At 41.5% G+C, this 26,321-nt stretch overlaps 1 protein-coding gene across 13 annotated transcripts in view; it reads right to left on the reverse strand.

Moving 5' to 3' along the window:
- The window catches only part of adgrl3.1 (adhesion G protein-coupled receptor L3.1), a 114,852-nt gene that overhangs the window by 28,904 nt on the left and 59,627 nt on the right, over positions 1 to 26,321 (reverse strand). For 9 of the 13 annotated variants that reach the window (XM_034890933.1, XM_034891012.1, XM_034891003.1 and 6 more), the window contains 5 exons: positions 12,395 to 12,832; positions 11,472 to 11,575; positions 10,424 to 10,609; positions 8,790 to 8,828; positions 819 to 1,002 (listed from right to left, as the gene is read on the reverse strand). In XM_034890933.1, coding sequence (XP_034746824.1) covers positions 819 to 1,002; positions 8,790 to 8,828; positions 10,424 to 10,609; positions 11,472 to 11,575; positions 12,395 to 12,832 — 951 coding nt within the window. The remainder of the gene's footprint in view (positions 1 to 818; positions 1,003 to 8,789; positions 8,829 to 10,423; positions 10,610 to 11,471; positions 11,576 to 12,394; positions 12,833 to 26,321) is intronic. The other 4 variants (XM_034891021.1, XM_034891031.1, XM_034890993.1 and 1 more) reach the window with 1 other exon arrangement.

The following is a 26,321-nucleotide window of genomic DNA, read 5'->3' on the forward strand; positions in this document are numbered from 1 at the left end:
TGGGCTGTGAAATGCTCCACACGGCTGCAAAATAGTTGTGCAAAAGAAAATTTAGAATGGACAGCTGGCTAGCTGTCTCAATTTACCATGCAGAGATCTGAGGAGCAGTTAACCATAGTCCTCAGAAATCCCTCGGAGTTTGAAATTCTAACACAAAGGAGGCACAAACGGACATCGGCGAAAATGCATCCGGCGGCGTTTCCTGGGGCACCGGAGCAATCCCGTAAGAGGAATGTCAAGCATATAGACCAGTGTATGTGTAATTGCACAGATGAAGGGTGATGATATTATTTGATGCAATGTTAAACTAGATAGTATACTTTGTTTCTGGTTTGTATTATGAAACATAGATCTGAGGCAGCGGGTTGAGTAATGCATGCTGTCAGCGTTGCCTCTTACTATCATATTACATCATATTCTTAGATCTTTAGGAGCCAAAGCTGGTCTACGTGATTATAAAGCTGTAACAGAAAAAGAAAATCAGAAAGAAAATCTAAGAATCACATTTCTGCCATTCTCACATTTCTGATCACATTGTAGACATTCTAGCGTCAGTTGCATTGCATTCAGGTACAATCAACAAAACATCAAAAAATACTTTTGTTCCAGCCGAGCCATACTTTGCGCTCCTACAAATTAACACCTTAGACATGACCCATTGCAACCGCAGCCTTCAACGCTTGGCTACTGTGTAGCTTAACCACAGCAAATGGAGGTTAAGTGCCTTGCTTGAGGGCATCTCAAAAGGCTCCTGTACAGTTGCAGGGTTCAACTGAGTTTGGAGGACAGGAAGGAACCAAAAAGAAAAATGTACTCACGGATGTTGTCAGTTGTCTCCTGCACAGTGTCCGTCTTGAGGAGGTTGTCCGCTAACATGAAAGCCCCCGTCTCCACGGTGTCGAGGAGCAAAGTGGCCGAGTGCAGCTGCCCGATGGTGGACAGTTCTCTCCAGGCTGCCTGGGCTCGTGGCTGAAGCAAATTATTCGCTGTCTCCACCATAGCCTGGAGCAGCAGAAATACAGAGGTTACATGAAGGTAGCCAATGCTAACACCTTTCAGTCAATGACTCTAACACCTTTCAGTCAATGATGCTAATGTGAAAATGAATGCAAATCCATTCATAGTACAAATAACATTGCTAGGCCATAACTACTGAACACAGCAGTCAGTGGGATGCAACAGTGAAAATGCAGTGGCTTTTTTCCATTTATCATGTAGATAAACCATGAAGACAAAAACATGTTAGCAATGCAAATGTGGCATTCCCATGCAGACATAACAAAGGCAAAAACACAGCTGTTAAATGAAAAAAAAGTACATTTCCAAAATTTTAGTCCACCCTTTTTGATGTTTATTAGCACCTTTTTTCTCCAGAATGTTTTTTTATAAAAAGAATGTTGTGATTGAAAATCCACCAGAGATGTTCTGAAAATCAAGCTAAGCTAATTAGCTGATTGCAATCACCATGTGTCTACACCCCCAAGCCTGCTTAATTTTTTTTTTTTTTTTTTGAGGAAGAGTCTTATCTTCAAGTTGGAAAACTTGTGCTTGAGGGTCTGAGTAGAAATTAGCGTTTTATCAGATAATGTCTGCTGGGTCATATCCAGCCGTTCACAACGGTTCTGAATCCAAAAATATTACCAAACGAAGAAAAGTTAGCTCGCGTAGATGAATTGCTTTCCATGAATAAATACTTATTTTGTCTTCAACATTCCTTAATGCTCTTAAGAATTCACCTCCTCATTTCCAAACATGACACACACACACACACAGACACACACACACACACCTGAAAAGACCCAGGGAGAGATAAAGAAACTGAGAGAAAAGAGAACCAGTGGAGAGGGGGGAGAAGTAGAAGGGTAGAGCCATGGGAGAGCGATAAAACAGTCCAGTGAGTCCATGGTGACAGGCATCCGCTGGGAACAAGGGAGGCGTAAAAGCGAAAACAGGTGCTATCAAACACACACATCTCACACTCCCGTCTGTCTCTTTATTTTCTTACTCTCTGACTGTAAAACACAGTTTCCGCACTCCTATCCTTCACTTATCTCCCACTCTTTCAATGCGTCTCCCTCTTGAGGAGGGTGGATGGGGAAAGTGGAAAAAAGGAACGCAGGTGCTGTTATACAAGCAAATGGGGAGTCCAGTGGGGAGTTGCAGGGGCAGAGAGGAAGAGTGAGAGACATCAGTTTATTGGTTTTCACACATCAAGCATTTGACTTTCTTTCTGCCCCTTTCACTCAGGGTTAGGCAACCGAGGGTGGAGGGAAGACTGTCGTCAAGAAATAAAGAGTGTGTGCGTCCTAGATAGAAACACTGTAGATGATGACTCAGAAGTGTTGATAGCATGTGCTACAAATTGTGCAGTTGTCCTCTGGAATTAGAGCTAATCCTACCTGTTTATTTTGGGGGTGTGATATCCACATGTAGATACAGTATATCACACACACAAATGGGATGCTTAGTCAACAAACAAATATAATAATATTACGTCCTCTTTCAGCGCTACCAGCTAATTAGCTGGGATGCATATCGGATGAGTTTGGGAGGGCTACATGTAAACAAAAACTAATTAATCCACTGCTTCAGAGAGCAACCAAAATAAGCAGGAGTGGATAGGTAGCACACACATACGCATAGCCTGCACCACCAACTCTGTTTCTTTCTCCATCATTTCCTAGACTGAGACAGACAGACAGCTTCGATACACCTTTAAAAGAAAACCTTGGCTCATTACAACTTGAGTTGTATTTTTGTAGTTTTTACCATTATTGATAATCCATTGACCTTATCATTTGAGTCATTTTAAAGCAAAAACACCAATCTTTGTCTGGTTCCGGCTATAAAATGTGCTTTCTTTTCTGCTTTTTCCTCTGACATTGCATTGACTGAACAGGTAATCAATAATGGAAATACTCATTAGTTGTAGCCCTACAGTAGACAGAACATGTATTGTCAACAGTATCAGAATGTTTAATCGTTTTAGACGGTCACTTAGCTGCTGTTTGGCATCGTTGTATGGCATATCTTTAGGTTTTTGAATATACTTGTCATTTCATACGCTTCTTTATGATATTTTATATGCAAATAAAAAACCAACAGATTAATGGAACATTCAAATAGTCATTTGAAGGCCTAAAACAAGCCAATATGATCTATTCCGCTTTAGGACTGGGCCTATAGCATTTTTTGAACAGTAGCCTATAAAAAGAAATAAGGCATCAAATGTTAAGGTTATCATTATTGTGCCAGGTAAAAATGTTGTATCTCTGTCACTACCCGATGTGAGTCAAGTGCAAATGTGAGTCGCAGATGCGTCACTTTGCGACAAGTAGCCTACAAGATGCTAACAAGAGGCTTCTGTAATGTTAATAATACAGTAAAAATGGACCTACTTCACAAAGTTCGTTCACTCTGGCTACAAGTTAGGAATTAAAGACAACAAAGGCTGTCAGTTGAACGGTGTTTGATTTCCATCTTCTGTTACCGTTTGTAATGAGAAAAGTTTATTATTTTTGGATTTCACAAATTTAAGTATGACAAGTCATGCTGTAAAGAGTTTAAATCTGAGCATGTGCAACTCACATCGGGTAGTGACCATAGACAGTTGAAGAAAGGTAATTGTCGGTACACGATCCGTCCTGCCTGCACGATCCATTCTGCGCATGTGCAAGATGTTTGCGCATGCACTGATGAAATCATGATGAACGCAGATTTACGACACTGCACGATCTGTTCCCATAGAAAGTTAAAGAAAGTCTGTCCGCCTCCACCGGAAAGCTAACCTTAGTTTAGCTAACAGCTAATTCGGCTAACCACTAGCTGAGACAGCATGTACAAGATCCTCAAAACTTAAAATACGCACCCTACTCTAATGAATCACGGGTTTAGTGATAGTGCACCACCCGCCCACCACGCTAAATGACCCAAAACGAACACACCCACAGGTGCATGCTAGGTCTGGATAGCATGCTAAACGATGAAATCATAAATGTATTATCATAGACAGTTAAAGAAGTGTAATATGGCAGAAATCCATAGTGGATCCTCCAGCGATGAGGATTTCTACATTGAACGTCTACCTCCATTGAGGTCTGTGAAGCTTTTCTGCTGTTTGGGATTGTCAATCCCTGTCACGGTGACTGCGATCCCCAGCTAGCTCAACAGAGAGCCTGAATGGACGCTGGTAGATTGAGGAGGACCTGACGTTCAGACAGGTGAGTACAACGAACTTACTGTGATGGTTGTATTTCTCCAGAGGAGGATGTCGTAGCTTTTGCGTGAGTGCGTGTGCGCTACTCAGTGTAAACCCTCTGCATCTCACTTTCTGTTTTGGCTTTAATAAATGATGTGTGTTCGCGGCTGCAGTGGCTGTGCTGTATTTAATGGTTTGCATCTATGTTGTCTGCTTTGGTGATGTTTTATTCTGCTGCTGATTCTATAAAAAGTGGGTGGTTATTAAAATTAGCGTTGGGAAATGTATTAATATATATCGATATCGTGATATGAGACTAGATATCTTCTTAGATTTTGGACATCTTAATATTGTAATAGGCTATGTCATTTCCTGGTGTTAAAGGCTGCATTAAATTGATATCATTTTCTGAATAGAGCAGATTGTTTAGCAGAAGTGTTCTATTATTTGTGTTTACCCACTTAGTCTTTATATCCACATGACCATTGATTATTTATCACAAATCTCATTGTGTAAATAATTTGTGAAATAACCGGTAGTAAACACTACAATACTGTTACAGTATCTATATCGAGGTATTAGGTAAAAAATATTGTGATATTTGATTTTCTCCATATCGCCAATCTCTAATTGAAATTCATTAGCCTGTTGATAACAGTTGTAGTCTCTGTACAGTACAGGGTGCAGAGTGCCCTCTATAGGAAACCATTGTTGGTTTGGACTCTGTGGTTTGATGTGTAGGTTATATGTTGACATGCATTGTGTAGCCTAAATCTGATTTTATAGGTCCATCATCATCACATAGGACCACATTTTTGCGTCATGCTCCCTCAATACCCTTTCCCTTTTCATAATACAATGCAGAGTATTCTAACAGTCTTTAAAGTAACAGTACTTTTACTTGAGTAAAATTTTGTAGTACTCTTAACGGTGTAAATGCAGTAAACGTTGATAATAATCCCACATTACACAGAAAAACTGGTAGTCCTGGTAAAGCAAAAATGTTTTGAGCCCGTTAAACCACAGGACCCACCCCACCAGGCAAACTTGATTCAATAAAAAACAAAATCATATAAAATTAGGTGTCAAGAATCATGAAAAAATAACTGCTCTAAGACGCTGTGGGCCTGTCCGCCAAAGATGCTGAGCCAAATTATGAGCCAATGCCATGGGCTGCTGGCATGGACACACTCCCGTTGGAGCTGTGTTCGTTTGCTAGCGCACACAGTATACAAAATAAAAATCTAAAATAGTATGAAGTGTGATGAATGTCTGGTACCGAGCAGTTAATATTCTAATTATTTTACAATTTGCCTTTGCAATCTCCTCCAAATAGCTTTGTCTAGTCTATACCGTTCAAAACCCATATGGTTGTCTGACTGCTCATGCTTTTTGTCCTGTTGGACATTAGCCAGTTTGTTGCTTACCCTAATCTCTGTGATTTCTTTGATAAGTACAATTGTGACTGATAGGAATTATTGCCCAAACTATAATAATAGGACCCACGTTGTATACAACCAGAATGTTCTGTTAACTGCTTGTATTGTGGAAATACTGGAGTCTCTGTGGTCTCACTGCTGTGTGTGCATGAATGAGTCCACATGCAGTGACATATACATACCAGATACAATGTTGGAGCAATTTTTTTATGTGCAAGTATGGGTGTTTGCATTGTGTATGGGTTGCATGTTTGCTTGAATTTGTGTTGGCATTCAATGTGTGTGTAAGTGTGTGTGTGTGTGTGTGTGTGTGTGTGTGTGTGTGTGTGTTTGAGGGTGTGCACAAAGGGCTGGGAGAGGCATTGCAGTGCATCATTCTGCTCCACTTGCTGTACAGTAGCAGTCCAGGCAACAGAGCGAGAGAAAGAGAGAGACGGAGGAGAGGATGCTCTGTGGCACGGCAGATATAACAGCAGTGGCACTGCTTTCTGTTTGCTCACGCTGGTGGTGCTGCTCCCAAACGCTCACTTTGATGTGTTTCAGATAACCCTCCTTTTCTACTCCCATTAAACTTTTCATTGCTTTTTATTGAACTTTTGATTATCTTGCATTTTCAATTTCATATAATTTTTTCATTGAAATTTAATATGCTGGCGTAGAGATTGGATCTGTAGAGGAGAGAGATAGGTAGGGAGAAGAAGGGGTGTGATTTCCTTGAGGTCCAGACATACCCACATCAGAAACTGTGTGTGTGTGGGGGGGGGGGGGGCTTGAGGGCTAAAAATTGAGACATGTTTTTTAGAGGTCTTCAAAGAGGGAAGAGACTCTGCAGCGACAGATAAGGGTGTCGTTTTTGCGTGTGTCTGTGACTATGTATTACCGGTTAGGCACTCGCATTTGTGTGCACATACCCACAGCATGCAGGCACGCACACACACACACGTACACATGCCAGTAAATGGGGCAGAAGTGAAATGCTTTGAAGCGTTGGGGTAATTCAGCGTAAACAGTGCCGGCAAGACAGACTAGAGCTGGGCTTCTTCTCCCAGTTACACAAGTGGAGCATGGGCACATGCACATGAACGTACAGTATGTGTACACCCACACACAGTAAGACATACTTTGTAAAATGACAAAGTTGGGATTTGAGAAGTATGGAAAAGGGAAGAGTTGAGGAAACAGTAGATTTTTTCTTTTCTTTTTAGCACATGGCTGAGCTCTAAGAAAGTGCATGTTTTGGAAATGTTTTCATCAGAGAAGCAGGCCTATCTGTCAGTGGTTGTTTGAGTTTGTCTTCCCTGACAGGATGAGTTTGCTGCTAAATCAGGCTTAAAATTCACAACATGTTCTGACCCGCCATCCATAAATAGAGGGCAAATTAGACATTGTCATTGAACATTGCTGTCTCCTCACTGCCCCCTTTATTGTTGTTTTCTCTTTCTTTCACATTCCATTTCTGTTTCTGTGACTCTCTTCTCTTTCTCTGTTTAATTTCTACCCCCCCCCTCCCACCTCCCCCTGTCTTGTTCTCAGTCTACCTTGCAGACTCTACCTCCCTCCATCAATCCACCATACAGAATGAAAGCCTCTACACACCACCAACTTCATCATGAATAAATTGCCAATTTAGTATACATGAAATAAGTCTCCAGTTCCCCAAACGAAGGGTGAGATGAGGAAAGATGTAGCGTGAGAGGGAGAGAGAGAAAGACAGAGAGAGAGAAGGAAAGAGAGAATTCAATTATTTTTTGTCTCTATTAAGAACCCAAACCTCCTGCCCACTCTCCTCACTTGGCAATTAGTGCTGTAGATAATTAACGAGGAGAGGGCAGCACCACACCACATCCCTAATCACGCACATTTCTATCTGGCAGAGTAAGGGACTGTTGGTATAATTTTGTTTCACATTACTAAGGCTAATTATATAATCGATCACTCCCAGCCCCTGCTGTACCCAAGGTGTGTGGTGTAACGTTTTGATTTTAACCTGTAACAGGCTGTCTGAAAGCAGCCACACTTTAGAATTCAGCACTTATTGGATTAAAATATCCAACTGATTTGATGTGAGGGCAAGAGATCATTGTTAAAAATATATTTATACATTTGTGGTTTGCATGTGTGATAGTGTGTGTTGGTGTGTGTGTTTGTCAGCTTGCATATAGTCCTAAGCCATGTTCTATGATGTGACTTTGCTGACTGGTGCTGACGTTAAGACTTTTCAGGGGAGAGTGCGGGGAAAAAGCCTGTATCAGGAGAAAAAGAGCTAGCCCATCAAGGGTGCATGTGTGTGTGTGTGTGTGTGTGTGTGTGTGTGTGTGTGTGTGTGTGTGTGTGTGTGTGTCGGGAGGATGCAGAGAGAGAAAAAGAGAGACTCTGCAGTCTATCTACAGCACGTGGATGAGGAAGGTGGAGTCTTTTGATGTTGTGAATAGTGATTTTAGCTGACCAAAAACATGTCTAAATGATTGGATTTTCCGTTCATGGGGTGAGCCCATGGCGTAAACAAGAACATACATCAATAAAAGCAGAGCAACACGACAGAAAAATAAATTAACACTGAGCCACAGATGCAAGTTGGTATTATTTTTAAGGCACTGAGGCTGTGACCAAGCAATTTGCAACCGAGTATCCATCATACTCAGTTATCCTCTCTGATACAGCAGCAGAGCGGACACTGCATTGAATGGAGATGGATAGCGAGTCACTTGGTTCCAGGCAGGCCTGTTTACAATTCTGCAGACAGAACTGTAAAACAGATGAGCTATTATTGATATTGATCATGGCCTCGATTCACTACTATTGATTCCAAATGCAAAAAAAAAGTGAGTGAAATTAAAAACAAAAACGAATCTGAACCCTTTGAGGAGACTCAAACGTTTGGGAGGGGACACCCGTTACAAGTGATTCTGATGCCCGCTGTGGTTCAGGATCAGGATAGATCGATAGATCATCCTCCTCAAAGGGTTGGGATGCAAATTATAAGACAACTGCTGCAGCATAGAATTTGAATTCTAGAGAGCATTGTAATGTGCATCAGTGATCACACCTACACAAGCTCTCTTTGCAAATTACATGCTGAGTGTGAAGAAAAAACACAACATGTGGGTCTATGCTGTGACAAAGTAATCAACGATACCAGGAAGTGGAAATACCTGTGTGAAAAACCTGCAGGACCTTTCTCTCTTCTGAAGCTGTAAATTCAAACAATTCAGCTGTTAGTGATACAACACCTCTCAGTCACACACACACACACGCACACACACACACACACACACACACACACACACACAAACACACACACACTCTCACTCGCGTGCACAAAGGCAGTCTCACACACACTTTATAAACATTGAACAAAAAGACTTTGGTATAAATTGTTTTTCTTCTCACTGACCCCCTATTTTTCATTCACACTCCCATAACTGTTGTCTATTCCCTTCCCTTTTATCTTCCAGGTGGTGTTTATAATTATTTGTTACTCCATTCCTTTTCCTATCCATTCTCTGCAACTACTGTCAAGTTAATTGATGGCATTAATTACCACGCCACTCGTGCATGATTGGTCATATTCGATTTCCTTTCAAAAATTAGCATAATAAGCCGGCATATTACTCAATTAGGTATACATAATTGGGCCATTATTGAAAACGAGGATTGCTCTTCCTCTTCTATTGAGGACTTCCTTTCTGCAAATTTAACCTTTTTAACAGGCCATTTGGTCAACAGCAAAACACAGATTAATTGATTCCACTAACACATGTCCCCGGTATGTATTCACTTCACATGTGTTGTGAATTACTAAGAGGGAGCAGTGGAAATGTGAAGGGTGTGTAAGTAAAATGAAAAATGGCAGACCCTACTGAATAAAATGGGCCTTGTGACTTAGAAACTAAAACTAGGAAGAAAAAATAGCCAGTGACTGTATAAAAGGTGGCAGTGGCTGTCAGTCTGGCTGCTAAACACCGCCCATCACTGTTGACCTTAGCAGAGACAATCAAGAAAACAGTCCTCCATCCAGTCAGTCGGTCAATTAGCTAGCCAAGCCAGCCAGTCAGCAATTCCCAATGATTTAACTCATTTTAATTGAATGCCTACATGAACAAAGTACAAAACTCAATTCTCTCCTTGTCTACCGGATTAGTAAAACGGATCCGTCCATACTCAGGATTGAGTTTCCATTAATGTAATCCAGACGTGAGCACTCAAGGCCGCTTGTCAACAGCATTTTCATAACTCAAAGGCTGAAGTTCACTAAACAATGAGCTATGACGTAAATTGTGTCCCAAGCCTGTTTTTATCTCAAATACTGTATGTTTTAATGAGAATAACTCCTAATGGCGAAGCAGGGTTTTATTAAATCCCGGGCCCTGATCTGACACATGTTGCCAAATACTAAAAGCAGTTATTTATCACCCATAAGGTGGAGCCAATTTTTCTAGGAAAACTCTCAGAAGAGGATCAAATAACGTCTAAAAAGGAACTATTTATCATTTGGAAATCTACAACGTTATGTATGGTTCTTCATCAAACTCTGCACTCAGAGACTTTTCCAACCCCTTTAAGATTGAGTGTAAGACAAAACCACGAACCTCTAACGCTATTCATCTCACTGTTAACTTGAGTTACTCGATACGTTCCCTTCTTTCTCCCTCATCCCTCTTTTGCTTAATATTCTTTCATTACCGTGCATCTCTCCGCTTAGCAGTGCCTGCAAGAAAATGCTTTATCTCACTCAATCACTACCAGTGCATTGACCGCCCAACGCGAGGGTTTCTTGAGGCAGTACCTTGGTGAGGCTGCGGGCTGCGCTGTCCTTGCCCCCGGGTGTGAGGTTCCTGAGCTGGACGTCCAGCAGCTCGACCAGTTGTGCCATGGCCCGCACAGTGGATGGCACGTCGCCAGGACGCAGAAGCCCTTTGGTCTGCTCTGCCAGCTCCCTGGCCACAATTGCTGCAGTCTCGCCCGAACGGAGCTGGGAGCCAAACAGGGTGATGGGGGCACAGAGTGGAATAAAGTCAAAGAATGAGAGACATGGATGAAAGTAAAAAAAAAAAAAATAGAAAAGAAGTGAAGGGAAAGTTGGGTAAAAAGTGAGCGCATGAAGAGGAGGACAGTGAGGGGGACGAAAGAGTACAGCAAAAGACAGATGGAAAAATGACAGGAAAAGATGAAGGGCATAGAGGTAAAGGACAGATGGAGTGAGAGAATTACAGAGAAATGGGCAAGACAAGAATAAGGATGGGATGGTGGAGCATAAAGAGGAGTGATTAGGTTATTTGAAGGGACAATAGGAAGTGTTTTTTCCTAGCACTTTTTGTTTTATAACTCTTATGATAAAAACATTCGAGAATACTTTACAGTTACAACTCCTAGCACTTCTGCTGCAATTCTGATTTCACAGACCTTTTTTTTCCTTGTTTTGTCTCATGAAGCCTTGTGCCTCATGCGACAAAGGCCATAGATTGAAATTGTGGGACGTTAAGCTGGAGCAGCACTTTCCAGAGAAGAAAGTGTCTTGAAGAAACAAACTTCAATGTTTTCCCATCAAAAAGCAATGCATTCTATGTAAATTATCATATGATGATAGCACAGTGTGAGTGAAGGATCTTATTGGGCACTTCCATTACCCTACAGCCATATAAAAGCTCACAGATCTGAAACATGAGTTAGGGCAAATGAAGATGGATACATGGCCACAATCTTCCCCTGTAGTCAGTGCGTCTTCATGCATGAGAAATCGCTGCAGGAATAAATCCATAACACATACCCTTTTCCCCCCTAAAGCTATGAGCTCGTAGGGAGCAACGAGGGCCAGCAGCAGCATTCAGACTTACTTTCTGCATGATGTGATTGACCCAAGGCGACGTGCAGTTGCTAAGGTCAGGGCCTTGGGGATCCCAGTAGCCCAAATGGGCCATGCACACGTATGTGGCAACGCCTGCAAGACAAGCAAAACCAACATTGTAGGACAGCACTGACATTCACAAGGAGACACGAAGGCTCTTAATGTGCCTGGGGTTCAATGAGCAGTTAGTGTGTTGATGGAAGGAAGGAAAATCGAAGGAACTGCTTTATTATGTGAGCTAATTGATTCAAATATTGTGTGTTTGTGTGTGTGTGTGTGTGTGGTGTGTGTGATATATTTAATTGACAAGTCAGGACAATTTATTCATGTCTTACATTGAAAAACAACAAATGGTAGGCTAACTGACGTGATTTAAAAAGGTAAAAAATATTAAAATAATTTAAATTAGAGAGAAATTGAAAATAATTACGTTTTTATGTTATCTGTAATGTGCTGTTAGCCTTTTTGAGTATGTTTTATAAAAAATATTGACTTGACTTGATTTAGTTAAAGGAGATACCGTAGTTACTTACAGGGGTAAGGTGTTACATGTGTCATGCTCTGTTTGAGTTACTAGCCAGAAGCTTTAACACACTTCTAACAGGTTCAAACTGTGTTCTGCGGCTTATACCTTTTGTATGTAATAGTGGTACTGATCCTTTTAATTAAAGAACAAATATAACATATTAAATATTTGGTTTCCACCTGGTTTTCTACCTGGTTTCTAACTTTGCCAATGAAACAACTCTAACATGGTTACGGTTGTATTTCCGCAACATTTTGCCAAGACTTTTCCGAAGAAGAACAGACTAGACATATTTCACATGGCAAAGCTTTAAAACACACTAACCAACCATTTACTGGTCCTACTGTCAGTTCTTCTATACATTCTGCTATATGCAGCTTCCTTACCCAGGGTGCCGACTGGGCAGGGCTGCTTGGCTGTCTGGCCTTGCTGTGTCCGGGGCCATGATATGTCGGCTGTTAGCCTTGGACTGCAGAAGTCCTGGGGAGGCAGGGCAGGAGGCTGGGGGGCCACTGGAGGGACCTGCACCGGAGGGGAGCGTCCTCTTGCTTTCTGGTTGGTGTCGGGAATCTGGTTGGTGTCGGATGATGAGCCACTGGCTGGAACCAGGACAGGCTGGCGAACCGTGGTGGTGGTTCGATAGCGCTGGCCGGGGGAGGTGGTGAGGAGAGGCCGCGGGGTGGTGTAGTAGGGAGGAGAACGAGTGGTGATAGTGCGGCTGGTAGATGAAGAGGAGGAACCTCCACCACCAACTGGACCTCCTCCACCTCCTCCGCCTCCTCCAGCTCCTCGGATAGGTGGCATCATGGGAGGTGGACGATAGTCTAAAGAGAAAGAGAGAAGGTTTGAATTCACAAAAACACAGCGTCTTGTGTTTTAATCAAAGAGTCAGGTCCCAAAATGTGTGTGTGCGTGTGTACAGATTTGTGGGTCCCAACATGACTGGAGTCCTATTTTTCTGAGCTCCTCGTGCCAGGATTTGAGTTCAACATGTATTCTCAGGATGCAAAGGTTAAGAACAACAGAGTTAAAATAATTAAGTGATCAAGCAAACCGTCTGTGGCAGCACCAAGTGATGTGAGCAATCGCCTTCAAGCGTACATATTATTACAGTGACAGACACAAACACATTTGCCAGCGCTCATTTACACAGCACTAAATAGCTTTGACAGGGAGTAGCTCATGTTTCTCATGACTTATTAGTGTTTCATCCCTCGTCAATGTAGTCATATGCCACGCTGGAAATCCAGAGTTCTCGCGAGAGCACAATTTGAATTTGCTCAGTTAATCACTCTGGCATTGAGTAGTCGAGCAACTATGCCCTTGTTGCAGTGCTGCACCAATCACATCGGTGTATCTGATATAGGCGGGCCAGAGGCAAGCTCTGGTGGTAGCTAAGCGTATGGGGCTCTGGATACGTCACCCCTTCTGTTGTGATTGGTTGTAGTGTTATCCAATTACAGTGAGATTTTTCTAATGCAGGCTCGGTGCCGCCCCTTGAGTTGGGCCATTTTCATTGCTCAATGCCGACCCTTAATCTTTCAGATTAGGGTCTGGATTTCCAGGCTAGTCACATGCCTGATCTCTGTGAGGTTTTACTTCCAAGTTAAGGAGATGTTTTTCCAATCAGCATGTCTGCTTAAACGGTACACTATAACGTATAAAAGCAAAATTTCCTCCAAGCAAGGCTAATAATTGGTCCGCCCTACAAATGTGCACGCGCTTGCCAGTCTCTCCTATGGGGACTGGTACACAGTAGTGGCTCCTGCTGCATAACCAGAAGAACACTACTACTGCATGATTCATGCCACTATGACATCATGAGAGGAAAAAAAGGCCACTCAATTGTATATGACACACTCTCTTAACGTCATATTTTATTCTAAAAATGCTCAATTATTCACATTGACCCTGTGCAGGGGGCAGGAATAAAGAATGGATTGAGAGAATGGAATAGCGAATGTGTTTGTGAAGTGTTCCAGTGTCGTCTTGTGAACATTTTATACCAGTGTGTCTCTGCTAAACTCCTGTGGCTTTCAACTGCACATGGTACAAATCAATACTGTAGGATCGAAAGTTGGATAGAGGGAAATTATTATTTACATTTTTGCCTCACTTTCGCTTTGAATTATTTTATCGGCCTCAAATCATTTTATAGTCATTATGTGTAATATTTCATACAGGCGGGGCCAATTTTCTAAAGCCACATTTTCGCCTGAATACATTCTATAGCAAGGCAGGGAATAGCTTTGTCTCTCACTGTCACCATTTTTATTATACAGCTTAGATTGCCTGAAAGTATTTATGAATAAACAAATTGCATTCATTATGAATAGGAATTTGAATGTAAAGTCTACTAGCTCCAATTTTTATACTTTATAAAACAAAGCTGATGACAACAATGGTTTGACTATTGACCTATTAAAAACCCATGTGTGGATTGCCTGAAGTGCACATAAAGGCAAGCACACAGAGACAAGTCTTTGAGATCACAAAGCTACTCAAATATGAATTCTCATGATTTAATGTTATGCCACTTTAACAAGAGAAATGTATATTTCATAATCTCCAGTTCTTTGTTTAGTCAATATTTTCCACACAGTACGAAGATCTAACGGTCTGTCTCGGGAAAGCTGAACCCAACTGAACTCGCCTAAAAAGATTTGACCAGCAACTATGAATACGATTATTTTTTCCTGAAAAGTGTGCAATATACTGACATCCCGCTACATGAATTCTGAGTGATGGAGTCCTTCAGGCTCTTAGAATTCATTTGCTGCCAGTTGGGGTAGCAAAAAGTGTGAAGTTGCCTTGCGGTTTCAGGTCTGCTCTGATGTTAAATTTCTTGATTCCATGATTTTCACCGCTAATGGAAAGCACCGACACTTGTGTTTTTCTGTCTAAGGGGTTGGTCTGACTTAGGCCATACTATGTCCTACATGTTGGTTAATGACATTGAAGTGTTATAGAGTTTGTTGTCTTTTAATGGGGCTGGGTGTTTTGCTCACGCAAGTGATGGGGAAAAAATGGCACATATTTGTAACTACGGTGTTTTTTTTTTTTTTTTTTTTTTTCAAAATCAGATCAACGGCAGAGCGGGCGGGGTTTACCCAGTCTAGGTGTTTATATTATTTACTGTGAACTGAAGTCATCCCTTCCTGTGGATTTTTACTTTAATCAAAGAAACTGCACTCTCTCTCTCTCTCTCTCTCTCTCTCTCTCTCTCTCTCTCTCTCTCTCTCTCTCGTCTGTCTGGTTGATTGACAACTATGAAACATCCCGCCTCGTACGTTCTGTTCTCTTCCTCCACAACCCAATGGAGTGTTTCTGTAGCTAAACTGTGCTGCTCCACGTTCCTGAATCACTGCTGCCCTGCCTCATGCATTCTCCACGGAACATTGCCATCAATCATGCGTAGCAGCAGTGGCCTAGAGACTAGCTGTCAATCTGCGTGTGTACTTATGAAACAGAGAGGGAGTGTGTGTGTATTTGTGTGTTTCTATCTGCACTCAAACGGGAAGCTCCATTAGGGCTCTGCCACAACAATAGGAGAGTAATGGTGTGTGTGTGTGTGTGTGTGTGTGTGTGTGTGTGTGTGTGTGTGTGTGTGTGTGCGTGTGCGTGTGTGTGTATCTGTCTGAGGTTGATGTCTGCTGTCATTTGAGTACAGGGCAGAAAACACAGGAGCTGGCAGCTTGGGGTGAGGTAACACAAAAGGCCACAGCACTTCAAAACCCATGCATCTCTATCTTTCTTACTTTCTCTGCTGTTCTCTTGACATTCTCCATCTGATTTGATCGCTAACTCATAACTTTCTTTTCCTTTCTGCCACACTATAATTCTACCCGTTTCAATTTCTCAGCACTCTCTTTCAAGTTTACTTAGGCACATCTGTATTTTGTCATACTTTCTTCTTCTTTTGCAGCATTTAGAACAAAAATTTAAACAGGTTTGTAATGTGATGAATTCATCACAGGCATCACTCCGGAAGCTGTGAAAGTAGCTGTAGGGAACTACAGGAACATGACATAACAGCTTCATGAAACATTTATGAAGAAAGAGGCTAGAGGTTGTACTCATGGGGACTGACATATCTTCCCGCATTTGAGCTTAGGAAGCCTTGAGTAAATGTGCCACGACAACTTCTGATGTCAGCTAAACTGAACCTTGTGCTCTTCACTGAGACTGATACCACAAGAACAAGCATGTGGCACAAAACTACGGAGTTTTGCTCCGTATGTATGCCATGCACATGCATGTGGGTGACACATTTTGACAGATGGGTCTGTGAAAAAAAAATCTTTACATTCTTTCTCTGTGCGCTGTTGCTACGTTGGCAAAATAAAAAGGAACATAACTACGCAAGTCACATGATAATGATGATGATGATGATGAGTGATATGATGTTGAAAATGACATCGATGAATTAAGTGTGGTAACCATCAGGGTGGGATATTCACTTTTTTGCCCACCAGCCACAGTGGCTGGTAAATATCCAATTTTACCACGCAATTCTATTTTTTTACCAGCTACTTTTTCTGGAATTCAAATTTATAAAGAAGGAAGGTTTCTTTTACCATCTTCAGAGTATATGAGGATCTACAGCTACCATGGTTACCAAACAATTTCACTCCTGAACAGATTTCTCAAGCCCAAAACAACATTATTATGGCATACTTCATTAAAGATACACAGGTGTGAATGAAAAACACATTCTTCATTGTAGAGGGATACAAAGATAATCATCCTGGTATCCTCAAATGATCTGAAATGTCAACCTCAGGGTGGGGAAGAGGGAAAGTCAGGTCATCACTAAAGTCAGTAGGAAGTAGGAAGGTAGGCTAACTATTCCCTTGTTTTCCCTTCGTCATCAATGCACCACAAAAAAACTTTACTTAGCCCTCAACAGCCACTGCTGACTCTGCAATGGGCCTCTTAACACTGGGGATAAATCGCCACAGAAATACGCGTGGTGAAAGCCCCGGCTGTGAACAATTTCATTTCCCATAAGTTCTTCACATTATAAGTCCTCCGTTATTTTGGTATTTGAATTTTTTTTATTATGAAGCAGCAAAATGTGGAAATGTTGGGGAGTCAGTAGCAGTGTTGTGCGTTATTGTTACTTAGCAACAGCATTCTTTGACATAAGCTGTCCAATCCATTGCAAGGAATGTTTTACAATCCACCCGCAAGGCAAAGCCCCCCCCCCCCCCACACACACACACACACTTTGAAAAAGAACTGGTGGTGGGTGGCTACCACGGCATTACTCAAATATATAAAACAAGACCCTCAACAACACATTTTTAATTGCAATTTTCTATAATTAATTCTGACAATATTTTTATAAAACAATAATACAATTTGAGCACATCGTAATGACACAATACACCTAATAGTTGATGGGTCCCTATTCTGCTAAAAAGAAGATAGTCTTGTATGATTGAAAGCTCTGGAACAGTTGGGATGTTGAGATTCTTCTCTATTCTATTCTATTTTGTTTGTTTTCCTGACCTGTAGCAGGCCCAAGGGAAGGTGAGACAATGGCAGGCTGGCAGTAAACTTGTTCCTGGAGTTATCTGTCATCACACTGGAGGGGCCATAGAGATGCTGTCAGTCAGCCTGGGATGCTGGCGCATGATCATCTGACATGCAGGCAGACTGTGTGTGTGTGTGTGTGTGTGGTGTGTGTGCGTGTGAGCGTCTGTGCGTGTGTGTGACACTGTGTGTGTAACACTGTGTGTGGCAATGTTTTTCTGTGTGGGTACGACTGCCTGTCTCTGCCACTCTGTTGCCGAGAAGGCTCTTGTTGACTTCTCACTCAGTAAACAGAGGGATCGTAAATCCACAATACAAAAGGTAGACGGCAGGGAGGATAGAGGGAAAATGAACTTCCCCTGGCAAGTTTCCCACATCACTAGAAAAGTGGCAGACGGCGAGTAAGAGATGGGTAGAGGCACACAGAAGCAAAGAGGGATTTGAATAAAGACAGAAGTTTCACAGACTTTAAAGTGTCAATTATACTGGTATGGTCTTTTAATATGCAAGATCACTACTTGCGGTTTGGTTAAAAGTTACTGCCTCCTTGCCTTTACACACACACACACACACACACACACACACACACACACACACACACACACACACACACACACACACACACACACACACACCATTCTGAACAGTACGAAGGGATGGATCCGGAGGGGTAACAGAAAAATAATCTGTCTGGAGGGCACAGAGCTTTCTAGGCTGGATAGTTGCACAGACTTTGAATAGGGCTGCATACTGCGATAACACACTGCCCCTACGGCTGCAGTGCACACACACACGCAAAGGTACACACACTCACATGTGCAGACACTTCATTTTCACTCAGTTGTGTGCCAAGCAACAGACACAAATGGATGCAGAAACACACTTTGCAGACCTTTTATTTTAGCAGTCACTTGGAACACACACACTCATACGCACACAGAGCTTGTGGCGAGTGGCTCGCGCCTGATGATAAGACAGAAGGGAGCACTTCAAAGCAGTGAGACTTGGAGATTGCAAACAAACCTCAATAGAGCCTTCTTCGAAATGGCTGCCGGGCACCACCACGTCCCACAGCTAATGTTTCCACATACAGACACATAACCCCTCAGCCCTGCTGGTTTATCAGTTGCATAATCATGTCCTCACTCAGCTGAGGTTGAAGACACCTGCAGCAAGTATACCAATCAAATTCCCTTAACTTAATCGGGGGAAGATCCCTTGTTCAAAGCAACAATAAATCCGTGCTGAACAATTTTTTTGTCTTGTTTTTCTGTTTAAAAATGGAATAAATTCCTTTAAAGTCCAGACTGTGGCTTTTCCTATTCCAGATATGCAATGAAGTCATGTCAATTCTGTAAGGACAGATGTGAATATATAGTAGGCACTGGGCAATGTGAATGCAAGTGACCCTGTGACTATTCAATATTTTGGTTCCCATAATTTATCACCATTGCGCTTCATTTGAAAAGTAATATGCTTTGTTGGCCCCCCCCCCTGCAAGTTATTTTAAATATTTAAAAAATGTAATCCCAAACCAGCACAGCCATGGTGACCCACCCACTGCTCTCTCTGTATTTACTTCCTGCTAGGCTGTAGGTTTCCCTTCCTCCCTGTTGTCCTGGCTCAGCCTGCTTGATTTGGCATCTACTTTTTGGCAAAAGAGAGGCCGTGCGGAGGCCAAATGCTCGCTGAGGGCCTTGCTGGGGCAATCCAATCGATAAGCACACACTGCAGGAGAGGAACAGGTGCCCTGGACGCTAAAGCAAGAAGTTCAGGCTGCTGAGAAGGCTGTGTCGTAATCTGTTTGGAAATGAGGGAGATATGCATGGACGGAGAAGACGAAAAAACGGAGAGCGGAGAAGTGAGAGTGGGAGTGTAGATTAGGTGTGAAATACCTAGTCATGTTTCATTGCATAATACTGTTTACTGTTTCATGTAGATGTTCAATCAGTGTTGATGGTAAATGTAGAAGATTTAAGAACTAAATTCCTCAATCCACGTTATATTTACTGAGAAAGCTGCAGTTTGCAGCTGCTAAATCTGATGTTCTTCCTGCATCCAGTGAAGTGACAGTGACATAGGCAGAGGCTAGGAAGAACTACAGGCCTTTTCAGCTTGGATTTAGAGGGCAGAGGCAAACAGAACCTCCTAGTTGTTTTTGCCGGTATTGCAAACTAGCTACATTTCTATGATTGTATATTAGGATGGTATGAACGTGGATACATTTTATAGTGTTTTGGCTGACTCAGATATTCATCTTTATTTATTCAAGCCAGTTATAAGCCAAGTATATGGCCGAAGAAATGCAACGAACAGAGGCGCCAGCAGGAAGGATAGTATGGCCACCGAGGAGCCTTCAAAACCTTCGCTGCCGAGAGCAAACGAGTGGTGGTGCGTTGACTCAAATTGCCCTTCAATGCCAACTGAATCACTCTGCTGCAAGGAATGTCAGCGTGGGCAATTATTGTTGGATGCTGTCTCAGATGCTAACTCTGAGTGCACTTTACGTGTTTACTCCTCGATTGAACAGAAGTGTGATAGAGACCTTCAGGATCCCGCAGATAAACTAGAAAAGTTGTTTTTGCAACAACGCCAGGGGCAGACTGGGAAAAACATTCGGCACTCGCAATTCCGACCCTTAGCGGTCCAATTTCAGGGACATTATTTGCTTTATTATTGCAAAAACCAGGCTCACGTTTGATTATGGCACCAGCAGTATGAGTCGCACAGGCTTTCATAATTAAATAAAACACACACTGCAGCAATTCATAAAACCTTCAATTGAACTACATGACACCAACTTAGAATATAATGGAAATGCTTCTATATTTAAAACATATTATTACATACTTAAAACACCTAAAACACCAAAGTACGAAGACATAGCGGACCAGACGCAAGCTTTTGTTTTGAAAAGTAGAAGCCTGTCAGCATCAGACGGGAGGCTCCAGGTGGCATCTGTACAGTCTTGCATGTTTTTGTCAAACTAGTGTGAAACGCCATTTTTTTTCTTCTTTTTTTCCGGTGGCCAAAATTTGCCCAAGAGTGCATTAGCCCCTCTGGCATTTGGCCAGAACTGCCAGATTGCCAGTCTGCCTATGGCAGACGCTATTGTACACTATTGTCTTGAGTTGCCCATTTAAGCAAAAGTTTGGGTGACTATAAGTTAGGCTTTTTGTTGTGAATAGTAAAAAGGAAGTAGGGAAGCTGGAATGCTCTGCTGATCACAAGGTGGAAAATAAAGGGTTGATGCCATCTGAAATGGGTGTTTGCAGTGATGGTACACAGACCATGACAGGAAAAAGGAAGGACTGTGTTATACAGAGAGAAGCGCTAGCATGAAGGTAGATTACTAAACAAAGTTTTAGCAAGCGTTATCAATTCCATAAAAATAAGACCCCTGATGACACTTTGTGAAGAGATGGGAGCTAAACAGTCAGCTGTGTTGTTTCACAGCAAAGCCAGGTGGCTCACGTGTTGAGCAAATCTTTGAGCTCAGAGAAGAGATTTGAGTGTTTTTGTGGGAGAAGTGATTATGAACAATTTCTGATGAAACTAGCCTATATCTGAGCGATATATTTGGTAAGCTGAATGAATAAAATCTTCCATTTTAAGGCAGAGACTAGCACCTTCCTCACCTGACAGACAAAATAACCCCATTTACTTGAAAGCTCAGCTGTGGGGCACCACAGTGATTCCATGTCTGAAAGAGCACATCTCTTACCAGAAAGGATTCTTTGAATAGTACTTCTCAAACAACCGTGCTCATCGTGACTGGGTGAGGGATCTGCTGATTTCAGCTGTACTGAAAAGGACCAGTTTACCGAGATAACATGTGCTCCACCCTGAGGCCGAGGTTTACAGCTCAGACACTGAGTGGATTCTGGCTTGGTGTGGATAGGGATCATCCACTCATACGTCAGAGGGCTGTGGTCATTCTGCTTCCCTTTGCCACATCCATGCTCTGCAAAGTTGGGCTTTTCTGCTGTGGCCTCACTGAAGACAATGTGCATATCTTAGCGCAATATTGAGCATGACTTGAGAGTGGCACTGTAAGACTGCAAGCCCATTCTTCAAAATATCTACATGTGTTTTTTTCTTCACAGGTTTGACTTAATATTCATAGAAAAATATCTTTATTTCTATATTTAACATTTCTGTAAATGCGCCAGTGTTGGCCAGTCAGCTAATTTTCAACTGTGAGCAACCTAGTTACAAATGTCACAAAAAATATGCAATTGAAGTAGTTTTTTTAATTGTACAGATTTGACTTTATTATGTTTGTGACAAAGTTATAGCCTACTGTATTTCTCTATTTTTGAAAAAAGGACTCAGACTGATGAGCCCTCTAGTGTCTGATATGATCAATTTGAGTGGTAATTTAAGCGGTAAATTACTGAAAGAAGGGTGAAAGTAAGTTCACAATATTCATGTTATTTCAATAAGCAAGTTAAACGTGGCCCATTTTGTCAGCATTTAGTGTGTGGGGTGAAAACAGAAATAGTTTGAAAACCACTGGTCTAATCAGTGAAATGGTGAAAGAGGGCCTCCACTTTAACCATTAACTCCTGTGTTACTCTCCACTTCCAATGTTTCCTGCACTGCTTAGCCGTGTCGCATGATTGCAATCTGGTGCCAAAGAAGGCAACAGGGAAAAGGAGATGCTGGGGTGGGGGAGGGTGGTGTAAATAAGTGGTGAGGGCATAAAGACAATAGAAACGCCATGCTTGACTTCCTTGGGAAATGAAACTCTGTGATTCTAGCCATTAAGAGTTCATAGGTGAACCTTTACATTTCTGTAAACTGACAGAGTGGCAAGTAGAGGTCATCTCTATATGACAGTGTTTAATAGATTAGAATAGAATGCCAGTGTTTAATTACCCTCTAATTAAGATTGAAGCTTTTCACTTTAGATACTTTAAATATTTGACTGCAGTAATTTATTTGCGGTTACTTAGATGTCACACTGAGTAAGAGTTCTGACTTTTTCAAAACTGTGTGTAACGCTAAAATAATGCTTGAGCAACACACTAATAAATGTAGACAAATGCAAAAAACAGTTATTGGGCCTCAATCTTTTTTTCTTTTCATTCTTCCTGTACTTAGGTATTGTGAAGCAGAAAACTGTGGCGTTATTTATTATTAACTATCAATTTTTGTTTTGTCCAGCATACTTTTAGAGGTTGCGAAAATGAGACGTACAGTAGGAGTGCAAAGGTTTAATAGGTGTTTTTAAGCAATAGAACTGTAGCAACCCATTTTTAAAGTTGTGCAAATTGAATAAAGCAAATGTAAATCGATTGCAATAATCTTTTACATAGTGAATTCACTTACATTAAGTTGATAAAATGCATGTTACTGGTTGTAAAACACTGTGTTTCTCTAACCCTGTCTCTCTATGACAGAACAAAAATACCTGCAGTACTGCTCGGGAAATTTTCATAATTATACCAAATTCTGTGTGCTGGTTCTATCCTTAATGTGAAAATTAGATTGTCTTACCTGTACTTAAAAATTTGAGGAGATCATCACCTTAAAATCTAAAGCTAGACAGCACTAGGAGGAGAACCTACTGTGTAGCATATATGACCTTAAAAAGTTTCAGCAAACAAGAAAGTACAATAAACAGAGATGTGGGGTAGCAGGAGACAATGAGACAGAAATGAGGAGAAAAACAATAAGGGTGAAATAAAGCTCTGAATAGCAGCAGTGTACAAATTGAAATGTATTTAGTTTCAGCCCCTTCCTTCCCGAAGATGCAGATAACATGAATAATTTTGCGACTTTGTAGGGAAAACTTTCTAAAGTCTGGCAGACTGGAGGTGATAAATTATTCAAATGTTTCATCGGAGCCACGCAGCTTGCGTAGGGCAGGCCTCTATAATATGCATGTAAGAAGACATGATGAAACAACTCCATAAACAGTGGAGAGAGAGAGAGAGAGAGAGAGAGAGAGAGAGAGAGAGAGAGAGAGAGAGAGAGAGAGAGAGAGAGAGAGAGAGAGAGAGAGAGAGAGTGTGTGTTTTGGGAGTGTGGGGCGAGAGAAAGAAACAAGTGACTTTGACTCTTACTCTATGCATTCACTCACTATATTCCTCTATAATACATCTAAGGAGACTCAATGAAATAGCATTGTGTGATGTGGAAAAGGGTTGGGAGCAGAAAAGGAGGGCAGATTAAGTGGGAGATAAAGATGACAGAGAGAAAAACTGTGGAATATACAGAGTCAAAGAAAGAAAGATATACGAAAAAGGAGTATTTCCTGGTTCCTGCCATTGTGAGTGAATGTGTTTGTGTGAGGGAAAGAAAGAATGGGTATTTAACGACAAAGAATGGGTATTTAACAGACAAAGAAGAAACACAAACACACATCGGAAACAGTAAATGTAGAGAGGCCATCCATTTTTCTTTTTAAGTACCAAGGGAGGAAAAATATGCATTTCAAAAGATTTTTTTCTGCTCAATGGTGGGATGGTATGCTTGGGAGTAAAGCTTCATATTATCTGTTGGCCTAAGGTGAACTAAACTTTGCTTAATTTCTTCTCTGTGATGTTTAATGAGGTATGCTTAAAGCAAACCTCATGTGATATATAGGGCTAGGCTAGACAATTATATTTTTCAATATGTGGGTCAATTATCGGTCAATTTGGGGGTCAACAAACAAAACTTCTAAATTATTATTAATATTAACTTATCACACACGCCAACATTAGAACTTTGTCGCACATGCGCAGTAGCTAGGTAAAGACTATTAGCCAGTCAGAAGCAGAGTATGAGGTTGTGCCATGCTAGAAGCCAAGCGAGCATGATAATGTGTTACAGAGTGACGCACGTGCACAGGCTTTTTCACTTTACAAACCTATAACGTGCACAAAAAAGATATATAACACAATAAAGGGAAGAAGCCAAAAGGCATAATATGAGCACTTTAAATAAAGATGTTTCTGATCAAGATATAAACCGTTAAATAAAAACCAGAAATAAAAAAACTGATTACTCAAAATGTAAATGCATCAGAATGAACTTTTCTAAAGTGCCCAGTGAGCTGCCTTTGTTAGCTAGACAAAACACAGTAATTGGTGCTCTCTGTGTTGGAGCCCAATTGCACTCAGTCCTCAGTGGCCTACCCCTGCCTTGTCTTACTCCACAATCCATTTCCTGTCTCATGTTATATCTTTTAAGAAGTCCATATGAGCCAAAACAAAAACAGGGTTATTACATCTGTAATAAGCGGAAACCCTCAGAATGGCCCCTTTCCTTGGCCTGTTTCCTGAACCGAGTGTGGAAAAGAAAGGAGGAAAAAAAACACCAGGGCTGAAACATGGAAAGTTTACCTTACAGTCTACTTAATATATTTATAGTGATCTTAAACAGAAAATCTTAGACAAGAAATGAAACAAATGAAAAGAAAAAACAGGGTCTGCATACAACAACAAAATGAAACTTGAATTAAAGCTGCAAGCAGCGATTAACAGGCCCTTGCCCCCATGTAGGTCGGGGGTACTGGCAGACGCCACTCTTTGCGGCCGTGCATTTGCGCGGCCCTCAGACACTGAAAGCCAAAGATTGATTTTGCTCCAGCTCCTTGAGTGCTATCTATACGACCCAACCTGCTCTTTCCTTAAAAACATCCAAATGGATGCATTTTAAAATTCTGCCTTTTTCTCAAATAAAAAGGAGAGAGCAAGATACCTTCTATTCCTAGATCTAGATAAGTTTACCAGTACTTATCTGATCTAACGACATGATCACTGTCACTAGATAGAAATAAACTGTTGACTTTCACTCAGTGCTATTCACTGACAGTAAAAACAAAAGTGACAACAGTGCATGGACTGTTGCGCTGGCAGTGCTGCGTTGCTAAATGTTAGCAACTCACCAGGAGACTTCCCCAACTCACGTCTGGTTGGTTCAAAATTACACTGCTGCTGGCCTTTCCACCTCGTCATCTTCATCTTAGTCAGTTGCGATAGTTCTACATCATTGTGGATCCTAATGTCCTCAAACAAGACTTTGTAAAATGAGAAATTTCGCACAAAAATCATCATATTGTAACTTTTTAGAAATTCCCCCCAAAAAATCAAAAAATAGCTTGATAGAATTCCAGATGATACGCATTTCTCTCAAAAGTTAGTATATTAAATTATTATATTTGCTGAATTCAGAGTGCACGTTAGGTGGTGCTATGGAGCCCCCTGGCAATGGCCAAGACCAATCACTAAAGAACTTTGTGATTTTTAGTAGGTCTGACATGTGTGCAAGTTTTACATGTTAAGACCCTCAAAAATGAGAAAGAAAACGCGGAATAATAATAATCCTTACAAAAGCAATAGGTTCCTTGCACTTCAGTGCTCGGGCCCTAATGAATCGACTTGTCCCCTGATTTTCTGAAGAATGAGAAAACCATGCAGTTAGGGTAGTTAATTTATTCCTTGTCTTCATTGAGTGGGGCAAGGAGGGGAGTAAAGGAGCTGGGCTGCATTGATTGTATGTATTTATCTCCCGCTGGTCAGCAGTCTGGCTTGTTGCTGTGCACCAGAGGTCATTCTCCACATTGAAATCCCCATTGATCTCCTCTTTAGAGCCTCTTGAGACACCCAGAGCTCCATTATGAGAGTGATCACACTCAAGCGTGCACCAATAAACACGTATGCACACTCATAAATAGAGAAACACTAACTCACACTGTAAGTACGTTAGCACACTGGCATGCGCGTCATTATCTACGCATAAACACACTCAATTTTTACCACGAAGCCTCCCTTCACATTCGCA

This window comes from Etheostoma cragini, chromosome 2 (assembly GCF_013103735.1).
Source record: "Etheostoma cragini isolate CJK2018 chromosome 2, CSU_Ecrag_1.0, whole genome shotgun sequence".
In the NCBI taxonomy this organism is placed as follows: domain Eukaryota; kingdom Metazoa; phylum Chordata; class Actinopteri; order Perciformes; family Percidae; genus Etheostoma; species Etheostoma cragini.